Here is a 21,792-nt window from a genome sequence, read left to right on the forward strand (position 1 = left end):
CAGAGTCTTAGTAGTACAGATGAGTGAGGAGTTTGCCAGTGTGAATGTACTTAATGGATTCAGCAGAGTCTGGCTTTATACTATTTACATCTAAACCAAGTTAGCTGTGGTGATTTTCCATAAAAGTAAAATTTTGGATTACATACCTCTGAATGAGGTTGAAGCCAGCAACTTAGCCTGAAGATAGAAGAAAAAGAAGAATGGGAAAGGAGCTTGTAGAAAAAAGATATTAAATTTGTTGTTGGCTTACCATCATCTCATAAGCTGACTTTCTGTTCTGGCTTTGGCTACTAGGCAAAGAGAAGTCACTAGCAAAGTATGTGCTAGGACATGTCATTGTAGGTCATGAGGAAAATGAAGGAAAGATTTTTAAATATAGCTGCACTTATATTTCTGCAGTATCCTGTATGGTCTTTCTTTCCTGAGGTACTAGAATCATCTGCCAGGGGGGGTTTTGAAAATTTTCCCAAAAGAAATTATTGACAATTGTAAAGATGACCCAATTAAAACCTTTCTTCCACTTTTTGTCATTTTGTGGGTGAATGAGTCTAAATAATGATGAGGTTTCATTCCTCTTAGAAAGTGGAAATGTATGAATGTCTGTCTGTTGTAAAAGAGCTGTCACCACCACCACCCCCCGAAAAAAAAATCACAGCAAAAAAGGATGCTTCAGCCTGAATGTCTTTGTTTTCTATTTGATCATGTATTTCAATCTCAATTAATTACTTGGCTTCCAAATGTAAAGCCTGTCCATTTCTTTCCAATATAATATTTAATATTCTGCCTTTCTACATCATCTTCTTAAGGATACAGATTGTTCTCACCATTCATTTTCTGCACATTTGCAAATACAGTTGCACAGATTGGGAGCCTTATGCTTCTTTTCGTGGCCTTTAATCTCTTCCTTTAAAACTTTTAAGTTTCTCTAGGCTTTTTGATCACAAATGCAATAAACCCATCCTCCCTACAGGTTTTAAGACAATCCCAGATTATGTGGCTAGGAGAGGCAATAAGAGAATTAAAGCTAAGAAAGAAATCAGTCTTGTTCTCTAATGACTTCCTATTTTCTACTGCTGATAGAATGAGAAGATTAAATCTCTATCTGCAAATCTTGTGAGGACAATCTAAGAAGGGGAGAAGCATAAATGATTAGACAACAACTTCTGCCAGCAAAGGGAAGCGAGAATGTCATTCAACAAACTTTTGGAATGGAGAAAATGGTCAGAGATAGCCTAAGCAGCAAATAAGGAATAGTTGAAATGGTTGAAAAGTTCCTCCTGGTTTTGACAGATTGGCAAAGGCATCTGTCATCCCCACTTCTATCAAAGCGTTTTAAAGAGAGAAGAAGAATTTAAAACTATATTACTTAGAGGTGCAATATGTGGATCAAGCCTGTGACAGAGCAGGGCACATTTCTTCACATCAGATATTGGGTAACAGTCCCAATTTAGGTCCTTGCAAATGAGCAGAGATATGCATGTGCTTAAATTTAATTAGGCTTGTATTTAAACCTTGTACTGATTCAGAGCCTCAGCTGACCTGATAATGTCCATTTAAGAGAAATCTCCATTATTTTATTTAAAGCTCAGAGATTATGGTGAAATGCATATTGTTCCAGAAATAGTTCAACTGATTTCATCGAGGGCCTGCTCTGTATATCTGAATTTGTTTAGGAAAAAAGCAAGCGAGGAAGCTTATAAAAAGTGACCTATATTATATATAGAAAACATAACAGTTGTTTAAAAAAATGTACCCCAATTCGAAGAAAGAGCACAACAGGAAAAGGACCTCTCAGCTCAAATCTGTTCAAATAATCAACATAGTTTTTTTCAAAACAAGGATTGGAGAAGGAAAATAAGTACACAAATAAAAACAGACTGGAGTTTCCCTTTGTTCTGTTCTTCTGCAGTTGCAGACATGTTAACATTTTATATCCAGTTCAGTAAGCATTCAGTGTTGCCTGTTTTATTCCAGTACTGTTAACTACCAAGACAAGTTAAAACTGTAGAGTCAAACTTCAGCTTTTCATTTATTTGAATTATGATTTCCTGAGCAATGTTCTCCCTATCAGCTGGTATACTTCTTCATTGTAGTCCCTTGCTCACTTTGAATGCTTTAAATGGGCAGCCACATTTCTTTCAGAAATAATAAAGTAGCGTTCTTGTTACTGAATAGTTGCTGGCATTTTGTATTTTTAAGTGTTCCTCTAGGATGAAATTAACAGAGCATTCACTACATTTATTAAAAAAAAAAACCAACAACAAAACCCAAAAATATTTATGCTTTCTGGAAACCTTAGCTATAGAACATTGTGCCCCAAAGGAAAAAACACATTGTTAGCTTGTTATTGATCTTGACAGTGTATGCACAACTTCCCTGAATGTTGTGGCACTAATTCATGATAGCCTTTTAACTAGTCACTATTTCCAAGTCCCAGAATCATGAGTAGAAATTTATTGCAGACATAGCATAAGCCACATGGGTCACTAAGATGCCTAAATAATTAAATTATGGATACAGAAGTATACTACGCTGCAGATGCAAATGACCTGCATTTTCAAAATATACCCATCATTTGCCTTGCATAGAACAAAAGACTTGGTATTCAAAACCAGGTCCTAAAGGATTAAAATGAAAATAAGCTCTATGTGTGCACAGATGGATAGTGGAAGTTTCCAGCTTCCACTGAGGGCAGTTCAACCAAAATTTTGATTCTCGGTATAACAGCAACTTAGCCTGACTCGTTCACACAAAACACCTGCATTTCATTATTGTCCCTAGACTGAAAAGGCTGGAAACACCCAAAGTCCAGAAAGTCAGGTTTTTTACACAGTGATGGAATCTAGTTCAAAGATTAGAGAACACAATAAAACCAATCCTAGTTATTGACTTTACTGTTTGTGACTGAAGTCTCCATTCCAAAAAGTGCAAGGAAGAACAGCGGTGTGAGCAGTTAGTACTGAAAACGATGTGTTGTATTTAACAGTCCACTGTCTCTTGATCTGACATAGTGGATTGTTCCCCAAAAAAGTCTGCGGCATAATTCATTCAAACTGTTGTTAATCTTCCTTAGGAATACCTTGCTCATATATGATTTTGAGAACACCCGTTTTCTTCCCTTTGATGTTTGCAGTAGGCTAGAGAATGTGACTGTGTCCCTGCAAAAACTTCAGTATCTTACATCAGAAGCTGTTCAGGCGCAAGCCTGAAATACGTTATGTTGGACAAGTCATTGAAAACACTTGTAACCATTATTCCAGGTGGATTTTGTAACGGTGTTGTGCTGTTACAGTGTTGAATTTCTTTGACTCTTGCAGATTTTTGACAAAGAAGCTAAAGATTTGGAGCGAGAAGTCTGCTTTATTGATATTGCCAGCGATGAAATTCCTGAGCGCTATTACAAAGAATCAGAGGTAAGAGACAACTTGATCGTGAAATGGTGAAGAAGGGAATGTAAAAGGCTGCAGGAAAGCCTTGATAGGAATCAAAACAATCTTATTTTGGTACGACATGTTGCTGGTCAGCAGTATTTAGAAAGCTTTCGATTAGAGGGGAAGCATATAGCAACTTCTCTGTCTAGATTGTCTGACACTTTCTTTTGTAGATGATTCCTCCAACCTTTTGAAATGCTTTCATACCCTTATCAGAACATATCCTGTACCAGACCTTTGATATTCAGCTGAATTCGTTCAAAATAGAAAAGGACTTTTCTTTGAATCATGAAGCTCAGTTAAGTGTTTCCAGGTCTGAGCAGTTTTAAACATTAGTGTTGTCCCTAATTGCATCCCACCCCAGTTAATAAGTCATGCAAAGTGCCTAAGCCCAGGCAAAGGACAGATATGCTGCAGCGAGAATAGGGTTGATGCACAGTTGCTCAGGGGCGACCATGACACAAGACCAAGAGGGACTGAAGTACTCTACATACTGCAGTAAATCTGCCAAAAAACATCAATGGCAGGAGACACATTCACTCTCTTAAAATTCCCTTGGAAATTGCTCCCATGTATATTTGATAGTGCACATCTCTGAAGAGCATGTTTCTTTTAGGTCAATGCAATTCACTGTTTGGAAATCAGCAGCCACCATGCAAATGAAGGTGAGGTCTCAATGTTTTAACCTTAGACTTGAAAAATGATGGTTCATAACAAGTAGCTAGAGAGGAACTATCAAATCTATGCTTGCATTTAATTTTGGAGATATGGTTTGCCTCTGGAGCCAAGTATATATTCATAGCTGGCAATGAGTATGGCAGCTGTTTGACTATACAAAACGAGACTACATAATCATTTTTAGGATAGAAAATGAAGACTTGCCAATGAATACATTTCTATACCATAGGAGACGTGATTTTCAAACTAAAAAAGTCAGGTACTTGTTATCTTCCATTTATAGATCCTATTTCACATTTTATGTACGGATCATAAAACAAAATTGGGTATATAGTAGAATGAAAGGTAATTTTATTAGTTTCTTTAGATAATGAAATCCATCTGTTTCATACCCAAAATTACATAACACCTCATGAAACAGCTTATTGGTCCCATCATCTTATCTGAATTCCATGGTCTTCTGGTTCCATTTAGGAATGACTGCTGCTGTTGAACGGGTCAGCATTTGACTGTGTTTTACAGAAATCACGTAAGATTTTTCATCTCAGTGTGTGCACTTCCAGTAATTGTAAAACATGAAGGTAACATCTAGCTTTTCAGCTTTCCGTCCCATTTTTAATAGCCAACTATTAAGCATAATTTCCATATGATTAATTGTATGATATAGAAAACCAGCCTCATGTTATGTGAGAAGATAATTTCAGGGTCTTTGTGTTGTTATTTCAAAGACAAATCTAGAGACCTGATTCCAAGCAAAATGGAATTTTATATGGGTTTAAACAACAAAAATAGCCCAGCATCTGTTGTTTTTTCTGTACTGATGGATGATTTGTATGTTGGCTACCAAATTCTGTTTCAGAATTCATACAAAATAGAACACCTTAGCATTTAACTGTGCACATACTGTAATTGATATTGAATAAATAATAGTCGAATTCACTATCTTCCAAAGTTTACAAACTATTGGGTTTTTATGCTACCATATGAACATGAAGCCAAATTCCCATTTCTGATGAGGCCTCTTACATAATTTAGGGACTATAAAAAGAGTTTAAATGTTTGTAACTGTAATTTCTGTCTGTTTTCAGTCAGAACAGCATAAAAAAGTAACTATGTAACTGAGAAACGGTCTGTGTTTTCCATATAACAGTTTCAGAGATAACTGAAAACCATTTACTGTAAGCTTTAGATAGGTATTTTAGTTACACTAATAACAACAATTTGGCTGCTTTTAGATCATTTAATCTGAATTGATACTAAGTTTAAAGATTAAAAGTGAAGTACAATCCTCAGGATTTAAGAATTAGATCCCACGGGATAAGTGTTCTGACTCCCATCCAGAAAGTCCAATGAGAGTGATTTTTAACTTCAGGCATGTTAGTAATCTCTTCATTTCAATGGATCTTTCACATGCTTAAAATTAAGCAGGTTCTGTATCAGGGTCAGCATACTTGGCAGCTTCTAGAAATGATCTTTAAATTTCTTTTATATGCGGACAAAAGTGCATCCCTCTTCAATTAAAAATATGCTTCAGTTTTTAACAGCAAATTTCATTATTTAGTTGTATTACTGTATATTAGAGACGTAACTTAAATAATGTAAACCTTTTACACACTGCTTCAACTGCTTGCTCTTTGTTAGTGCTTATGAGCCTGCTTGTAGATGGACGATTTCTGTTATGAGCAGACAGCACTAATTCCATAGTTGCTATTAAGCTAGTATTTGTGTTCTCCATTATTTTTAGCTTTAAAGTGCTCAGTTATCCTTCATAAACTGTTTGGGTCAATATCATAAGTTTTTCAGTGCCCTCAGTGTGAAAAGACCCTTTCTACAATATGACTGCGACCTTTCTTTGAGTTAGTGCATCAGATAACTCACTGATTATAGCAGAATGAACCACAGCAGCTTTAGTGTTGTTTTTCTCATTTATATAAACAGAAGATATGATTGTGTATGTATTACACCAGTATCATCAATAGAGGTAATAATATTACAGCTACCACAGGAGGGTTCAGGAGATATCCAAGGACAAACAAGTGAAGCAACCGTTCTCTGCTTCCTAGCACCTATGATCTAAAAAATTATTTTTCAGTTGCCCTGACATGAATCTTATAAACAGATCTATATTCTTCCTTCCATTGTAACTTACATAATAATGATTCACACATAAAAAGACAAAATGTATAAAACATCTTCATATGTATAATATTCGATTTGAATTGCATAGCTCATTTTGACTTGTGCTGGTACTGATGAGAGAGGAAAAGCATTCCATGAAAATGTCATGACAGTTGAAGGGAAAGTGATTGAATTCAACTTTGTGTATATCTGCTTTTTCTGTCCTTCTAAATATCAACTAAAATTGAAAAGTAAAAAATACAGTTAGCTGGAGGCTTATGGATAGCTGTTGTTACATTGAAGAACATTTTAAAGGAACCTCTGCTAATAATACTGAGTGATCTCTTGACCAGAATCATCCAAGTGATTTGAATTCCCTTAAGAATAGAGGGTTTATCTGTCAGTGTATGCACAAAAGGACTTAAATCACCGAGTAAACAGTGAATCAGAAGACAGTTGTTAGCTATTACAAACACATACACAGAGTCCAATTCTGTCTTCCATGGAGGTATACTGATTTCTGCTGTCAAAAGATTTGCCCTTGTAGAAGACTGGAGGAGGTATAACTGCAGCAATTCTGGGTATTCCAAAGCAGATGACTTAGAATTAACTTAATGACCATCTACAAACTTCATTGTGAAGTAGCCACCAGAATACTTACCAGTGCTGCCACATCTTATATAAAGCTTTTTTTTTTTTTTTACAAGCATGGCCCTAAAAATCTTTAAACCTGTAAGAAGTTTAAATGTGAGGTTCCAAATTGAGAAAGCTTGAATCTAGATCCAAGCTAACAGGTTTGCCTGTTATTCTGTAAGGACTCACATATGTTTCCAAATCTGAATGTACATGGTACATTGAATACAAATTTTTTACTTCTGTATAAAGAATGTACAAGCCTACAGGTAAGAGTAGTTGTACATTCTGTAAAGTAATTTCCTTGTGACTTTACCGTCAATGAATATGTATCACCAGCCATCATGTATTCCCAATATAGACATATATATTTATCTGGATTGTAGAAAAGAATAAAACTGAGCTATGCTGAAGAGTGAGGGCCTCAAGTGAATCATTCACTGAAATGAAACATTTACTGTAGATGTGAGCTACTGAGCAAAATGTTCTTTGTGAACATATTCAAGTTCTCAAAATTTAACAGTGTTTCATTTCCTGTTTATAACAAAGCAGTTTAGAGTTGGACAAATGGAATAAACTTTTAAGTTACCTCCAAACAGAAAGATTTCATGCAGCTGCTGCAGTTTTCTTCTTCAATTGCTGGCTTCTTTCACTTTAACACAGCTGCACTGTAATAGGTCCAGCTTACTACTGTCCAGGTGCTTTCAGAATAACAAAAACTCTATCACGTTACAGAGCCAGAAAATTATGGTAGTTGAAATAATACAGCTGGCTCAGCCCCCACAGTGAATGTGTGCAACATGTCAGTACAGTAGTTCAGTACAGGGCATAGCAAAAACAGATGAAAATTTCCTTTTCCTTACTAACTTCACTTGTGAGCTTACATAAAGGCTGGCTGGTTTATCATATTTTAACACCTCAGAACTGTCCCAGTATTTACAATTCTTACATATTTAGCTGGCTTTTCCAGAAAATACATTTTAATGGAAATTCAAAGGGACAAAATAAGGTATCTTTAAAAAATTACTCCACATAAATGTCTATAGTAGCATCTTTACATCAACAAATCTTTCCAGAGCACTAGCTATATAAGCTGAAATCCAAAACCTAGCAACTACAGCTGATGGTGAAATGCCAGATCACATATATTAAAACCATGAAGGATTGGTTCTGAAATTTAAGATCAAACAAAATGGTCTTCAGCTTAAAGGGGGAAAAAAAATTGACTGCACTTCAAAAGCATGGTGGTGGAATATATTGCAATAGGAGTCTGAAAAAATGAATCCATGCATTAAAAGGAAGGAAGAATCTGTTTCTGGGACATCTGAGTACCTTCTGGTAAGAGAATAGGATGCATGGCATAAGCACAATGCACTTTCACCTCTGGAGAGCATATTCAGCTTGGGGATCTTTTTCCATGCTAAAATGGCCATACAAGCAGCAAGTAATTTTTGAGACAGATTGGTGACAAGGCTAACAAGATGTTCAGTGCGGGCTTCCAGCATACAGACAAAGGAGGTGTTGCCAGCTGCAGAATAGTATGGCATCTTCAAATCATGCCTGATACCACAGCAAAGCTAAGGGAAAGCATGTCCATTCAGATTTGGAAGTTTTCTGTAAACAATGAATTGATTTAATTATTTAAGTAAAAAATAACATTTCAGAATTAAATATGAAAAGGCATTGCAACAACCCAGTGCTATATTGTCAACACATTGGTGCTTGCCTCCTGGAAAGGGGGTTATAATTCCACATCTGATGCCCATGATGTCTGCAATCCATGAGGAAGGTTAAGTAAATAAATGCTAAATAATGGAATCTCCAACAATAAGCATGTGACCCAGGACCTGCCAGACGTGGCGTAAATGAGTAACACTGGGAGAATGCTATGTTAGAAACCATATCCATCACACTGTGGCTTTTATTTTATTTTATTTTATTGTAATTTTACATTTTATTCTCAAATAAGCCCAGCTCATGGGTAATGATGTTTATGCTATGTTAGCAGAAGTGCTATTTTTAAATCACTCTGCACCTGGCAATAATGTATTGCAAATACAGGGTAGGTTTTGCTCTTCTGTAGCAAAAGGATTTGCCAGATGGGCTTTCCTAATAAATTGGGTCTGATAAAAGGACGAGAAGGTTATTTAAACAAAAAGATTTTAGCTATGCCATTACATTTAAAACAGATTGAGGATTTTGCCAGTAGATAAATTAAGGGGAAAATAGTGAATAGACACAGTATTCTTTGGATTATGGCTTCTCTAGAAAGGAAGGCATGGGTGGCTAAAAGCAAAAATAAGGCACACACAAAATTAATGGTGTAAATAATAACCTAAAAATGGGGTCAGACCAAAGATCAGCTTGCCCAGTTTCTAGTCACTGACAGAAGTGTTTCAAACACATGAGCCACAATTCCTGCCTAGAGCAAGCTTCTTCACTCTAGCCTGGTGCCTCTGGTATGTTTTGCAAATTGCCATACCTTTCACAGGAGGAGTAAGGAACAGCCACGATCGGTACAGGCAGGTGCTCAGCGCTTCCTCCTGGGACCTGGAGAGATGTGAGCATGGCACATGAGTCTAATTTGTTCTATCTGACTAACCTAATCAGTGAGCTACAGCATGAAAGCCAGGAGGAGCAGCAGTGCTGTGTACCAATATTATTTCTACTTGCCTTTAATAGAAAATTATCATCCCTGCTTAATTTATTTTTTTTTTTTTTTTTTTCCAGAAGGACCTTATATGCCTAATTGCAGAAAGGATTCCAGGCTGTGAATCTTAATCTGGCAATTTGAAGCCATGAGTTAGGCACATAAAATAATTCTAGGCTGTAGGTTTCATGTCAAATTTCTCATTGATTTCAGTGGGCTTTGGATCAGTCCTGGTCACACCAAAGATCCTTTTGGTGTGGTGTGCTCCCTGTGGCTGTGGCCAATAGCAGACCTACAAAAGGTGTAAATATATGCAAAATACAGAGATAAACATAGAGATTCTTCCCCTAAATACTTCCTCTTATGAACCATAGCACAAGCAATTGCTGAGCCAGAATTTGTGTCTTTCTAAAATAGTCCAAGACCTTTTTAAACACCTACTTTTTTAGCATCCGGGTAAAAAGCCCAGTGATGTTAGTTTTACTTACGATAACAACTCACCTCTGTAAAACACTCATGCCGTTTGAATTAATGGCCAGAGATTAAACTGTCAAGTTCACTTTGCTTAATGTTGCTGTGTATCTTACATCCCACTACTCAGTTTACAGGCAATCTGAGTTTTAGCTCACTTGAGCAAGCACTCAGTCAAATCTTTAACATCTTGATCTTTCATACAGCAGTCTGGAAATCTATTCCTCTGAATTCTTTCTGTTTCCTGGCTTCCATTCATCGGTCTACAGTTTTATAGTATCAATATGTTAATGTTTCCAGAAAGGCAGGAATTTCCATAAAAGCTATTAGGTATATAAGTTGCCCATACTGTCCATCATTGCCTGGCTCTTTGCTCAAAACTGTCCAGCCAATTTGTGACTAAACATCATGTCCTTCAAGAAAGATGCCATCTCTGGGCACCGTTAAAGGAATTTGCAGCTAAAAGTGATGTCACAGATGAATTGCATTGCAGGAGGTGGATTATTTGTGGGCCACCAATTTAAGAATTATTTCCACTGTGAATCCCCTTGCCCGTTGTGTTAACTTCACAAAAACAAAACAAAGCAAAACACTGCTTTCACAGCAGCCAGAGGGTTCTTGCAGTTTGAACAAGACACAAGTTTTATGCATGACTGAGCAGTCATGCAGGGTAGCAGTTCATTATTTAATTTTTATTTATAAATTCTGAATACTTGATACTGACTCAAATTCATTACATTAAATCCCTTTGGACTGCATTGAAGTTATTCCATTATAGATCTGGTTATCGCTGAAGAGATATAAAGTATACTCTCGGTATTATTAAAGTGTGTATCTGAAATGCTTAATCAAGACAATGGCTCCATCACACTAGCACCTTATGTGTATGTAAGAAACAGCAAACTATTTTCCTTTTTAGAAATACTTATTTTACACTGGAATATTTTGGTAGAATATTTGAAATCATATTTTCTGTAATTATTTCCTTATTCATGGAACCATCTACTAGAATTTTACATCTTTCTGAATATTATGTCTTCATTCTTCCCGTTGTTGTTGTTGTTGTTGTAGAATTTTATATCTTTCTGAATATTATGTCTTTGTTGGTGGTGGTGGTATTATTATTATATTGATTGCTTCAGGCAATGATCAGTTATAAAACAACTCTTTCAACCAGAAAATATCTAGATCAATCTGAGGTCAAGCTTTACTGAGTGAGAAGATTGGCAACAGCATGTGACTATGAGTTGTGATACACAGTGGTATGTCGCTCTGATATATGATGACGCCGAATTGTTTTTTATGGTGATTTAACATTGAAACCTTATTATACTGAGAGCTTGAAGTTTCTATTTAGAAAAGAATATGTCAGCAATAAAAGCAATGACTTTCACAGGGAAGAAAGACTATCACCTCATTAGAGCTCTGTAAAGAAGCTTTAATGACAGAGCTTCAGTTTATGGATAAAATCAGAAGCCAAGTCAGGAGATAACTAAACATTAGAAAAAAGGAAAGCTGAATGATATATAAGCTCATACTGAATGAAAGAAAATGAAGATCAGAGTTGGTCTTATCAATTTTTTCTTAGTTTTTCTCCTGATTGTCTTCCATTTAGTGCATAATTTAAGCACATAGTTAAATACATGTTTAACTGCTTTTGTAACAAAGGATGGATTTAAAAGATCTTCCCAGATCTCAGCTTTGGGAAAGGCAACACAGGTGAGCACTGGTGGTTATACTTAAAGACAGATTTTAGAAGATCCACTATGAATCTACTGAAATGACATTGTTTTCAAGTTTTGAAAAGCAATGCTTAACTGTAAATTATTTCTATTTACAAGATGTAATTAGCAGGATTGGACATAAAGTGAAATGAAATTATACCAATATAGAAAATAACTCCTTGATAGATAAAACTGTAACTTGTACAGATAAAAGTAAACTTTAAAGATGAACTAATGTCCTTACTGTTTTTTTGGTCTTGCTGTTGTAATTTCAACACCAATTTATTTGATTTTCCAGTTCATAGAAGAGACAGAGTCGAAATTAGTGTTTTGCTCATAACTCGGTTGTAATCAGAAATGGCTAAATTGGAGGAGATTCATACCTAGCTGGCCACCTGAATATACAAGTTCACTTAAAATTGAAAATGCCTTTGTCAGGGTCACATCAGTGTTGATGTGTCAAAGCTGAAAGTGGACATGATTTCAGGAAGACAGGCATGGGTAGAAATTACTAGTAAGTCACACTGAGAGAGTATTGGTAAAGCAAGCTCTGAAGAAGCAACATTTTTTTTCCAAATGCCATAAATAACACTTGGAGTGCATTGTATTGTAATGACTTGCAATAACATATTTTCCTGTAGCAGAAAATGTCCTAGATGATATGATTGTCAAAGCATCTCCAAGAATATGCTGCCATCGATTCACTGGCTGCGTTGGATAAAAGGCAGGATTGGATTTTAGTATATCCTAGTGCCTACTTAAGTCAAATTCATATTACTTTTTCATAAATGTTTATTAGCATGTTTGCATATTTTATGTCTTAACAAAACATTTACTTTAGCAAACTGACAAACAGGACTTCCTCTCCTGCGTTTCCCAGTATGTTTTCTTTGCTTTGCAGGATCCTAAATATTTCAAGTCACAGAAGACTGGGAGAGGCCAATTAAAAGAAGGCTGGAGAGAGACACATCAGCCAATTATGTGTTCCTACAAACTCGTGACTGTGAAATTTGAAGTCTGGGGACTTCAAACCAGAGTAGAGCAATTTGTACACAAGGTCAGTGAAACAGGAGCTGTTTCTTATCCTTCACATAAGCAGAACTTGAGTACTACCCAGCACAGGAATGTAACTTTGGCTGTGTAAAAGCTAGGGAGCTCAGCCGAATCTGCTTTCAGACCTCGAGCAGAGCCAAAGAGTTCACCTCTGGGTATAAAATTGACAAAGCCTGGAGCTGCTCAGGTCTAAGGTTGAGAAAAACTATCAATAACGTTTTCCATACTGTGATAAATATATGAGCTAAAGTATTTACGAGTATACATGAGTACCGTACATGTAGCAATGATGTGCAGAATTTCTTACAAACAGGTAGTGGAAAAGTTTTCCAATCAGACTACAAAAAAATTAATTAATTAATGGCATAACAACCAAATGGTAATATTTTTCAGAGTATTGACCTTCCACATGTTTAAAAAACTAACAAGGAAAAAGAAGAGTTCTGGAACGTCTAATTGCCCAAAGATTAATGGATTTTGTACACATTCCCAAATGGCTTCCCATGCTACTCGAAGCCATGCTGATGTGATCCAGTGTTGGCAATAGATCCACTTCAAATGGGAGATTGGACTACAAGACCTTCAGAGCCAGTATATCTGACTCTCTAGGGCATGTTTTTTCAGACACAAAACTGTCAGAACATTTTTCACTTTAAATCACTTTGAAAGACAACAGTGTTACTTTTCTAGAAGGTTTTGTTGCTGCAGAGGTACTTAACCTTTCCCTTGTTTCGCAGGTGGTCAGAGATATACTATTGATTGGTCACCGGCAGGCTTTTGCCTGGGTTGATGAGTGGTACGGTAAGTATTCTCGAAATTTAGCCCATTTAAAAGGGCTTGTTGTGGTTTAACCCCAGCTGGCCATTAAGCACCACACAGCTGTTCACTCAATCCCCACCCCACCCCACCCCCTTGGGATGGGAGAGAGAATCAGGGAAAACAAACATAAAACTTATGGGTTGAGGTAAAGAGTTTAATAGGACAGAAAGGGAAGGTAATATACTAATACTACTAATAATAGGATATACAAAACAAGTGATGCACAATACAGTTGCTCACCACCTGCTGACCGATGCCCAGCCAATCCCCAAGCCATGGTGCCCCCAGCGAACTCCCCCCATTTTATATACTGGGCACTATGTAATATGGTATGGAATACCCCTTTGGCTCGTTTGGGTCAGCTGTCCTGGCTGTGTCCCTTCCCAGTTCCTTGTGCACTCCCAGCTTCTGCTGGCAGGGCAGTATGAGAAGCTGAAAAGTCCTTGACTTAGTATAAATGCTGCTTAGCAACAACTAAAACATCAGTGTGTTGTCAACATTATTCTCATCCTAAATCCAAAACACAGCACTATATCAGCTACTAAGAAGAAAATTAACTTTATTCCAGCCAAAACCACGAGAGGGCTGATGCAAAGCTTAAGAAAATTAACAACAGATTTCCATTTGCTTTCATGGATCATCAGGCCCTAGTATAAGTAGTTCCTGAAAGAGATGGAACTATGTTCAGTTTCTCTGGAACATACGGAGCTCATTTACAGCAGGTTCTTTGTAACAAGAGTAGGCTGTATTTTAGGCAGCCAGTAGGCAGCATACAGGGATCCTTTACATCCCATGCATCTCACCATATATGCATAGGCAGATAGAAGCTGCCCCTGCCAAGAGTCATCTATATGGAGAACCACATGCAGGTTTGAATAAAGCTTCTTATCAAGACTGCATTAACATGCAGTCATTTCCATACTGCAAACTCCTAAGGCCTCTAATCCAACACAATTTCAGCTTTTTAGGAAAGTTTTAAACTGCTAATGTGGGTTGCAATAAAGGAAAGATGGAGCTCTAATGTCCTTTCTGAAAAATGGATATAAACATAAAGTCTACTGGGTCTGATTCAACAGCAGCTGCATGCAAAAAAAGCTGTTCTGAATCCATGAACCAGCTGTAGGAACGGGCACTTTCAACAGTAGAGAGTAATCTGAATATCAAAACAGCCAATTACATTTTATAAAATAAGCTCACAGGGTTTGTGCTTTTTACATGTATTTTTGGTAAGATGTATCCATAATCATAGATACTTGTAGAACAGTTTCTAGGACATTCCTGTAACATATAATAGGAATTTGGGTATATCTTTAGAATGTTTATTTAGACCCTCCTTAAGCTTCAGGAAACACCGTTTTGGGCATTTCATGGATAAGAATGACACCTGTCTTTCATCAAAACTCAGAAACATTCTGCATTGCTTAGAAATAGTCAACTAGCCCAGCTGGTGCAAACACACACATCTTCAGTGACTTCATAAACCTGCATAATTTTACACTAGAATCTAACAACAAACTCGTTGTGCTGATTTTTTGAAAATACAGAAAAAATTGCCTTTGAAATCACAATGTTCTTATAAATTTAATACCACATGAAAATCTTGCGCTGTAATGATCGTAAAAATACTGACATCTACTAAACATATCTTCTATTTTGGGATAGCCATAAACTAGTAAGAGAATTTTGTATCCAGTGAGAAAGAGTTCTCAAGAGATATTTTTTTTTTTCCATTTTTTTACCTGAAATACAGTGATCCATTATTTTCCCTGTACGAAAGAAGTCAGGGAAACTGTTGACTTCAAATAAAGAAGCCTGACTTCATGTAAAAATTGAGCCCACAAATTTTCCCACATCTACCCAAAATATCTATTGAAGCGCGACATAAAGAAATGTTACTGGGAAGCAGAGATTCATCTGCAGTTTAGCAGAGTTATTGATAATGATAACAAGTGAGTAGTCATGAAGTTAAACTTACGGAATAGGTTTAGCCCCAAATCATTTAAGCACAGATTTTCCCATCTTAACGCTGAATGCCCCCTGGCAAAAATACTCTTTCCACAAATTAAATACTGTGATACACAATTATCTTGTGGATTTTTACTGTCACGGTGATTCTTTTTACTAAATAATATAGTGTACTTTTAGAACTTAATTGTCAGGCTAAGTACAAAACCTAAAAAATCTGGACTTAAAATAGATATGAATAAAGGCTAAGTATATAGCAAGATTTATAAAAAAAAATAAGTGCAGAAAGTTAGTTTAGGTAACTGTGTGCTGTTGTCTGCAGCCCTTATACCACTGCATTGTTCTGAAGTTGGTAAGACTTGCTGACTAGAAACTGAGTATTTTATTACCCAAAATGAGTGAGTTCCAATCTGTATACATCCAGTTCAATTTAATACATATGGTCTGTAAAAGTCTTGTGGTACTGCTCTTGACATGTTTATGTGTGTAGGCAGAGTTTTTCAAAAATACAGTTTTTGAAGTGTCTGTGTGCCTTCAATGTGTCTATTACCATCTTTTAAAATAAAAGTTTGAGAAGGACTTGGAGCTGATGCTAGTCAGCTAAACAGAATCAAATAATCGGTGTAATAAAATCAATTATTAAATGACATGTTATGTTGCGGATATTACTGACTGATTACTGTTACTGATACTGTAAGTATGAATGTGTCTTGTCGTTAAATTTACTAAACTGTATTTAGCTTTATTATTAAGAAAATCTATTTTCACAGTGTTACTTACTAATTAAGAGCATGTTCTCTGCTTGGCAAAGTGCATCCTTAGCATGTTATTGACATGGCTTATGAGCTTGTTTTTCATTCCAGATAACAGGAAAAGGAAAAGACTAAAAGAGTATGAGTTAGTAGTATTCCATGTTTCCTTTTGATCAAAATTTTAGACTACATTTCATTTGCACGGATGAAGTATTACATTGTGCTACTAATATAATAGCTAAAGTTATATCTTTCCTTAAAAGCTGTCTCGTAAAATGCAGCAAGAGCCTCACATCACATAACAAGCAGTGGTGTGATACAGGAATTTGCAAATCCAAGTGGCACATAATAAACTTGAGAAAAATTACAGCCTCAAGAACAAAAACACAGTGTATGTTACCAAAAGGGGTACTTGTTTGCAAGTATACTGTGCTAATAAAATGCTATTTAAGTTCTGTGAGTAAAAAGTTGATGGCTATTTTCATGAAGCTCTGAAGTTATCAAACCGTTGTAAAGAACAGACCAGAAATCTGACTGCCTTCATGTTCAGTTATACCTTACTCTCAAGTAGATTTATTGAAAGCATGGAAATACTCAGAAGAGTAAGGTCACAAGTCATTTAATTGGATTCTTTATGTTTTTACTGGAAGTGTGGTTTATGACAAATCTTTTTAAAATCTGTAATAATTGCTTAGGGTTACATAGCAAGCATCTAACAGATTATGCACTAGTTTGACAACATCAGGCATGCCTAGACAATGATAAATGATCCTATTGGCAGAATCAGCCTGATTTGTAGAATATTTCTAATTCTTGTAATTCATTAAATTGCTTGAGGCTTACAAAACTGAACGTGTTCACTATTAATTCACTTTTCCACTATAATTAAGTGTTCGTTTCTGGAATCTAAGCTGATGTATGCTCTAACAGTAAGAATGTTTGCTGGTTATGAGATGTACTATGCAAATATAACATAAAATCTTTTTGAAAGTGCCTGGAAAGGTAAGTAAGTATTTATAATATTTCTGTACCTATCCTTTATTCCAAGGGATCTTCTAAAATCTTTTTAGAAGATCTTGGCCTTTGCCAAGGCCTGCACTTCAATACTTTTTGCCTACCTTATGTTACACGGATACTCCTAAACAATTTCCACTCCTTCCTGTTCTCTGACTCCCTTTGACTTAACCTTCTTACACCTTCCTTGGCTGATATAACTACCTTTATGAGTCGGTCTTCATAAAGCTAGTTGCTCCATGCTCTTTTTTTAAATCCTTTTTTGGCTTCTGCTAAAAGACTATGTGTTCCTAGAACCTTCTCCTTAAAAAAAAAATAAGTTTGCACTGAATCAATGGAAAATGCCAACAATTTTGAACTTTTTACAGATATGACTATGGATGATGTTCGAGAATACGAGAAAAATATGCATGAAAAAACCAACATTAAAGTTTGCAACCAACATTCATCTACTGTGGATGAAATAGAGAGCCATGCCAAAGCAAGAGTATGTTGATTTTTAAAACATATTGCCCATCCTCAGCTAATAGGCCTGCACAGATCAGAGAAGAGCAACCAACTGATCTTGCTGACCAGTCAGTGGAATTTGGGGGAAGTTTTGCTTCAGTAGGAACAAAATCTTTCTCCATGAAGTGCAATCCTGCCTTTTGTTTGCACTGAAAACTGCCACTGATGTAAGGAAGGGTGGGGTTAGGCTCATATACAGCTCCCTGTCTTCCAGGAAAACACAATTCTTAAATTTCAGTTGGATGCATAAAGAGGAAGTTAAATTGGAGTTTTACTTTCTATGATTTGAATAGTTTAAAAATGCAGAACTTTCAGAGTGCTTCAGTCAAAAAGTCAGGAACATGGGGAGTGGAAAATTTCTATGGGACTGATAAAATTGTTTGCTTCACCAGGAAAAAAAAAAAAAGCTAATGAATTATTCACTCTTTTCAAACTAATTTTAATGTTGTCATTGATTAGCTACCAACAAGGTGAGTATATACTTTGGAAGTATGTAACAGCAGTTTGTGGAGAAGAGCAGATTTCTGTATAGGTTCTTTGATTCAGATTCTGGAAATTTCATAAAGTATTAAAGTTTCTAATTTGGGTACCTGAAATAGAGGTACTAAAATTAGAAATTACTGCTATCTGCAAGTAGAAAAGATGCAGTGATATTTGCTTTTGAAGTGTTGTTATTATTCCTTTATTTCTACTAACTGCACTGTAGAACTCAGTGATGGTTTTACTAATGTAATGAGTGTGGGCCAAGGCCTGAAGGGTTTGAAGTCTTTCCTTTGTTCTTATTCAGTAAAAATTGTCACCAGTTTGAGAAGATGTTGTCCAAGTAATAACCAGGAAGGTAGTTCTTGTGTTTGTAATGCTGCAGCTCCACTGACGTCAAGGTTACTCCTTAGCTGAGCAGTAACTTGAGAATCAGTCTTGACTTTGGCTCTACACTTTGGGATCTGGCTTTGAAAGAAGTCTGCCATCCTTAGTTCCCATGTGGAAAAATTGCCATTGAGGTCAGAACAGAATTTGACATTAGTGGAAGAAAATAGAGTGTGAGCCTTCTTAGCTCAGGGTAAGGACTGGTTTTACTTGAGTGTATATCAGAACAGAAGGGAATTTAAAGCGAGTATAAGCTAAAAAGCAAAAGTCAACTGAAGGGACAGTAAGTATTTCATGTCTGAATTTAAAATGAACAGTCTTGGAGGCTACCACTTAGCAAGACTTCAATCAGTCTTCACTTCAGTGGCTAGTAAACTGAGGAATCTTCCTGTCCTCTTTCACTTTCATTTATCCAAGACAACTTTCATTTCATGTTGTACAGAAGTCCTCAATCAAAAATAGCTGAAATGAATGCATGGGCTCCCTTTGATGTCAGGGTGCTTTTAAACCCTTTGAGTTCAGAAGCGCTACACACACTGTTATAGGGTGTGAAAATGTAAAACAGCAAAACAGGTTCAAATCTGTCTCCAGCACAAGTAGGTACAGTTCCTCTGAGACCATCTGTTTATTTCCACCGCTTATCGCAGATTTGAAAACGGCTTAGTCCTCACTCCTAATAACTGGCAATGCAGGCTGAAAAGGTCCCTGGAATGTCATCTGCAGGGAAGAAAAAAGGCAGCTGGCAACATGTGTGCTTTTGTTTATTTAATATGATGTTGTAATACAACATAAAGCTTCTTCTACATAACGTTTGCAGCCAATGCTACAGATGCATGCAGCTGGGTAATATTAAAAAGTATCCATGGACTGAAAGTACAGGATTTTATCATACATATGGTAAGCACCATTGCCAGTCCCATGTCTCAGAGACCCAAATGTGCAAGAATTTTAAACTGATTAAAATGCTAGTGGTTTTATTTCTCATTTTTTGAGCTTTCAGAGCTCAAAGAATCTATAAAATGGTTTAATGAAATACTTCACATTTACAAACTTTTAACATGACATCCAGTGAAAACCATAAAATATATTTCATTTGGCTCAGTGGACTTCTTGCAGGCAATGTAGACTTGAAGCAGCAGGTTTCAGAATTGTCTTGCTGACTTTTTTGCTCAAATTACCAGTTTGTAGCAGATGTCATTCGTTTCGGATTTTATCGAAAAAGTTTTGCCCAGCTCAGCTCAGAGCACATCTATGCTGGGATCGCTCTGCCCTCTTGTGGGTTTCTACAGCACTGTGACACATTTGTCACCTGCATGAGAAGACTTCCACTGCTTTCTGTGGACCCGATTTTCCCTTGCAAAGTGGCTTTAACCTCTCATGTCATTTTGCCTCTATTTTGCAGGGAGTTAAGCAGTGGATTTGTCAGTTGGCTGTAAATGTTTAAGTGCAGATTCTGGATGGAAATGTTGGAAAGCATGTTGTGGCTTTATCAAGTGAGAGGGAATTCTTTAGGCTTTATTAGTAGAAAAGCAAAACAGCCTCAGTTATGTGCATGCAGGTGCAACTAGAAGTCAGTAGAAGCTGTGCATGGCAGGAGAGAGAATTTTTCATCCCTTGATAATTACAGTAGATGAACAAACCGATGACAACCCTTTACTCATTCATGCTCATAATCTAAATGAAAAAAAAACAACAAACAAAACCCTATCAGTTTTATCTTTTTCAAAGTTCTGAAAAATTCTACTTGCTGACTGTGTATCTAAATGTATTATTTAATTGCCTGTGAAATAGCTTGGTTTTTCCAGCAATTACAGAGGTAGCAATCTTTATTCAGTTCAGATCCAGGTAGAAGAAGAACCATTAGTATGTGATTAATGTACTTAACTTCGTTTCCTTTACATTGGCCGCTTATTGTACTCCAATCAATGCCTTACAATAGGAAGGTATTCATGTGGAGAATCACTTAATGATATGCATGATAAGCAATCATTCCCTGATTTAGAATGTGGATGGAAGTAGTTTAACTGAGTTAATGAAATGATCATTTGAAATGATTGTAACTTGCCTTTATCTTTCTTTCCTTCTTGTTGTGAAGACATGACAATGGATGAAGTCCGAGAGTTTGAACGAGCAACTCAGGAAGCTACCAACAAGAAGATTGGGGTTTTCCCACCTGCAATATCTATCTCTAACATTTCCATGCCTTCTTCAACCCGCAGTGCTCCATCTAGTGCTCCATCAACTCCTCTCTCCACAGATGCTCCTGAATTCCTAACAGTTCCCAAAGACAGGCCTCGGAAAAAGTCTGCTCCAGAAACTCTCACTCTTCCAGATCCAGCGAAAAAAAACCTTTAAATTTACCCAGCATGTTTCCTCCTGATAAGCCATGTCTACCACAGCAAGAGTGACGTAACTCAATTTCTACAAAGGTCATGGTGGTGTGTTGGTTGTTTTTTTGCTTAAAATAATCTTACTGGTGTGGAAAGGTTACTTCTTTCCTCAGACTTGATCCTTAAAACCTTCAGAGAAATGCATGCAAGAGAACATAGTTTATATATTCCTAAAGTAGTGTTTCAAGCCATATGGTGCATCTTACTGACATACAATGAAACAGTCTGAGGGGAACCCTATAAAAGAAAATAAATCTTTCTGTAGCAGTATTCTACCTACAAATCCTCATCTAGGTCATAGCATTTATAATTAGGAGTAGGTATTTAGTAAAGCTGCCAAGGACTTCTGAGGCAAATTAGTGCCAACTAGAATGCAGGGTTAACAGAAAAAAAACCCTCCCATTTTCTTCTTTTATAGCCAATTTTAAAATCCTTCCTACTCTCAGGCTTCTCCTGTGTATTCATAAACCTTTGACCTGTAACTCATTGTACTTGAACACCAACAGCAATCACTCAGATTCACATTTTGCTTAATATGACTCAGGATTTGGGGCTTAGATAGCAAACAAAACTTTTCAAACTTAAAATTTCACTGTATTGAAGCCCCAATTGTAATTAATTATACTGACTTTGAGGCCACTGAATTATTTCTATCTTGCACAGGATTTGTAAAAGAAACCACCTATTTCTTGTAGATAATGTATTTTAATAGCTCTCCCC

The 21,792-nt window shown here is 36.4% G+C and overlaps 1 protein-coding gene across 3 annotated transcripts in view; it reads left to right on the top strand.

Moving 5' to 3' along the window:
• PITPNC1 (phosphatidylinositol transfer protein, cytoplasmic 1) overlaps positions 1–21,205 on the top strand; it is an 85,768-nt gene extending 64,563 nt beyond the window's left edge. For 2 of the 3 annotated variants that reach the window (XM_010578612.1, XM_010578610.1), the window contains 4 exons: positions 3,318–3,413; positions 12,607–12,762; positions 13,496–13,559; positions 17,677–17,804. In XM_010578612.1, the coding sequence (XP_010576914.1) occupies positions 3,318–3,413; positions 12,607–12,762; positions 13,496–13,559; positions 17,677–17,804 (444 nt within the window). Of the gene's footprint in view, positions 1–3,317; positions 3,414–12,606; positions 12,763–13,495; positions 13,560–17,676; positions 17,805–20,777 lie in introns of those variants that run through there. The other variant, XM_010578611.1, reaches the window with a different exon arrangement.
• Positions 21,206–21,792: the final 587 nt, after the last annotated feature.

This window comes from Haliaeetus leucocephalus, unplaced genomic scaffold (genome assembly GCF_000737465.1).
Source record: "Haliaeetus leucocephalus isolate CR32 unplaced genomic scaffold, Haliaeetus_leucocephalus-4.0 Scaffold646, whole genome shotgun sequence".
Lineage (NCBI taxonomy): Eukaryota > Metazoa > Chordata > Aves > Accipitriformes > Accipitridae > Haliaeetus > Haliaeetus leucocephalus.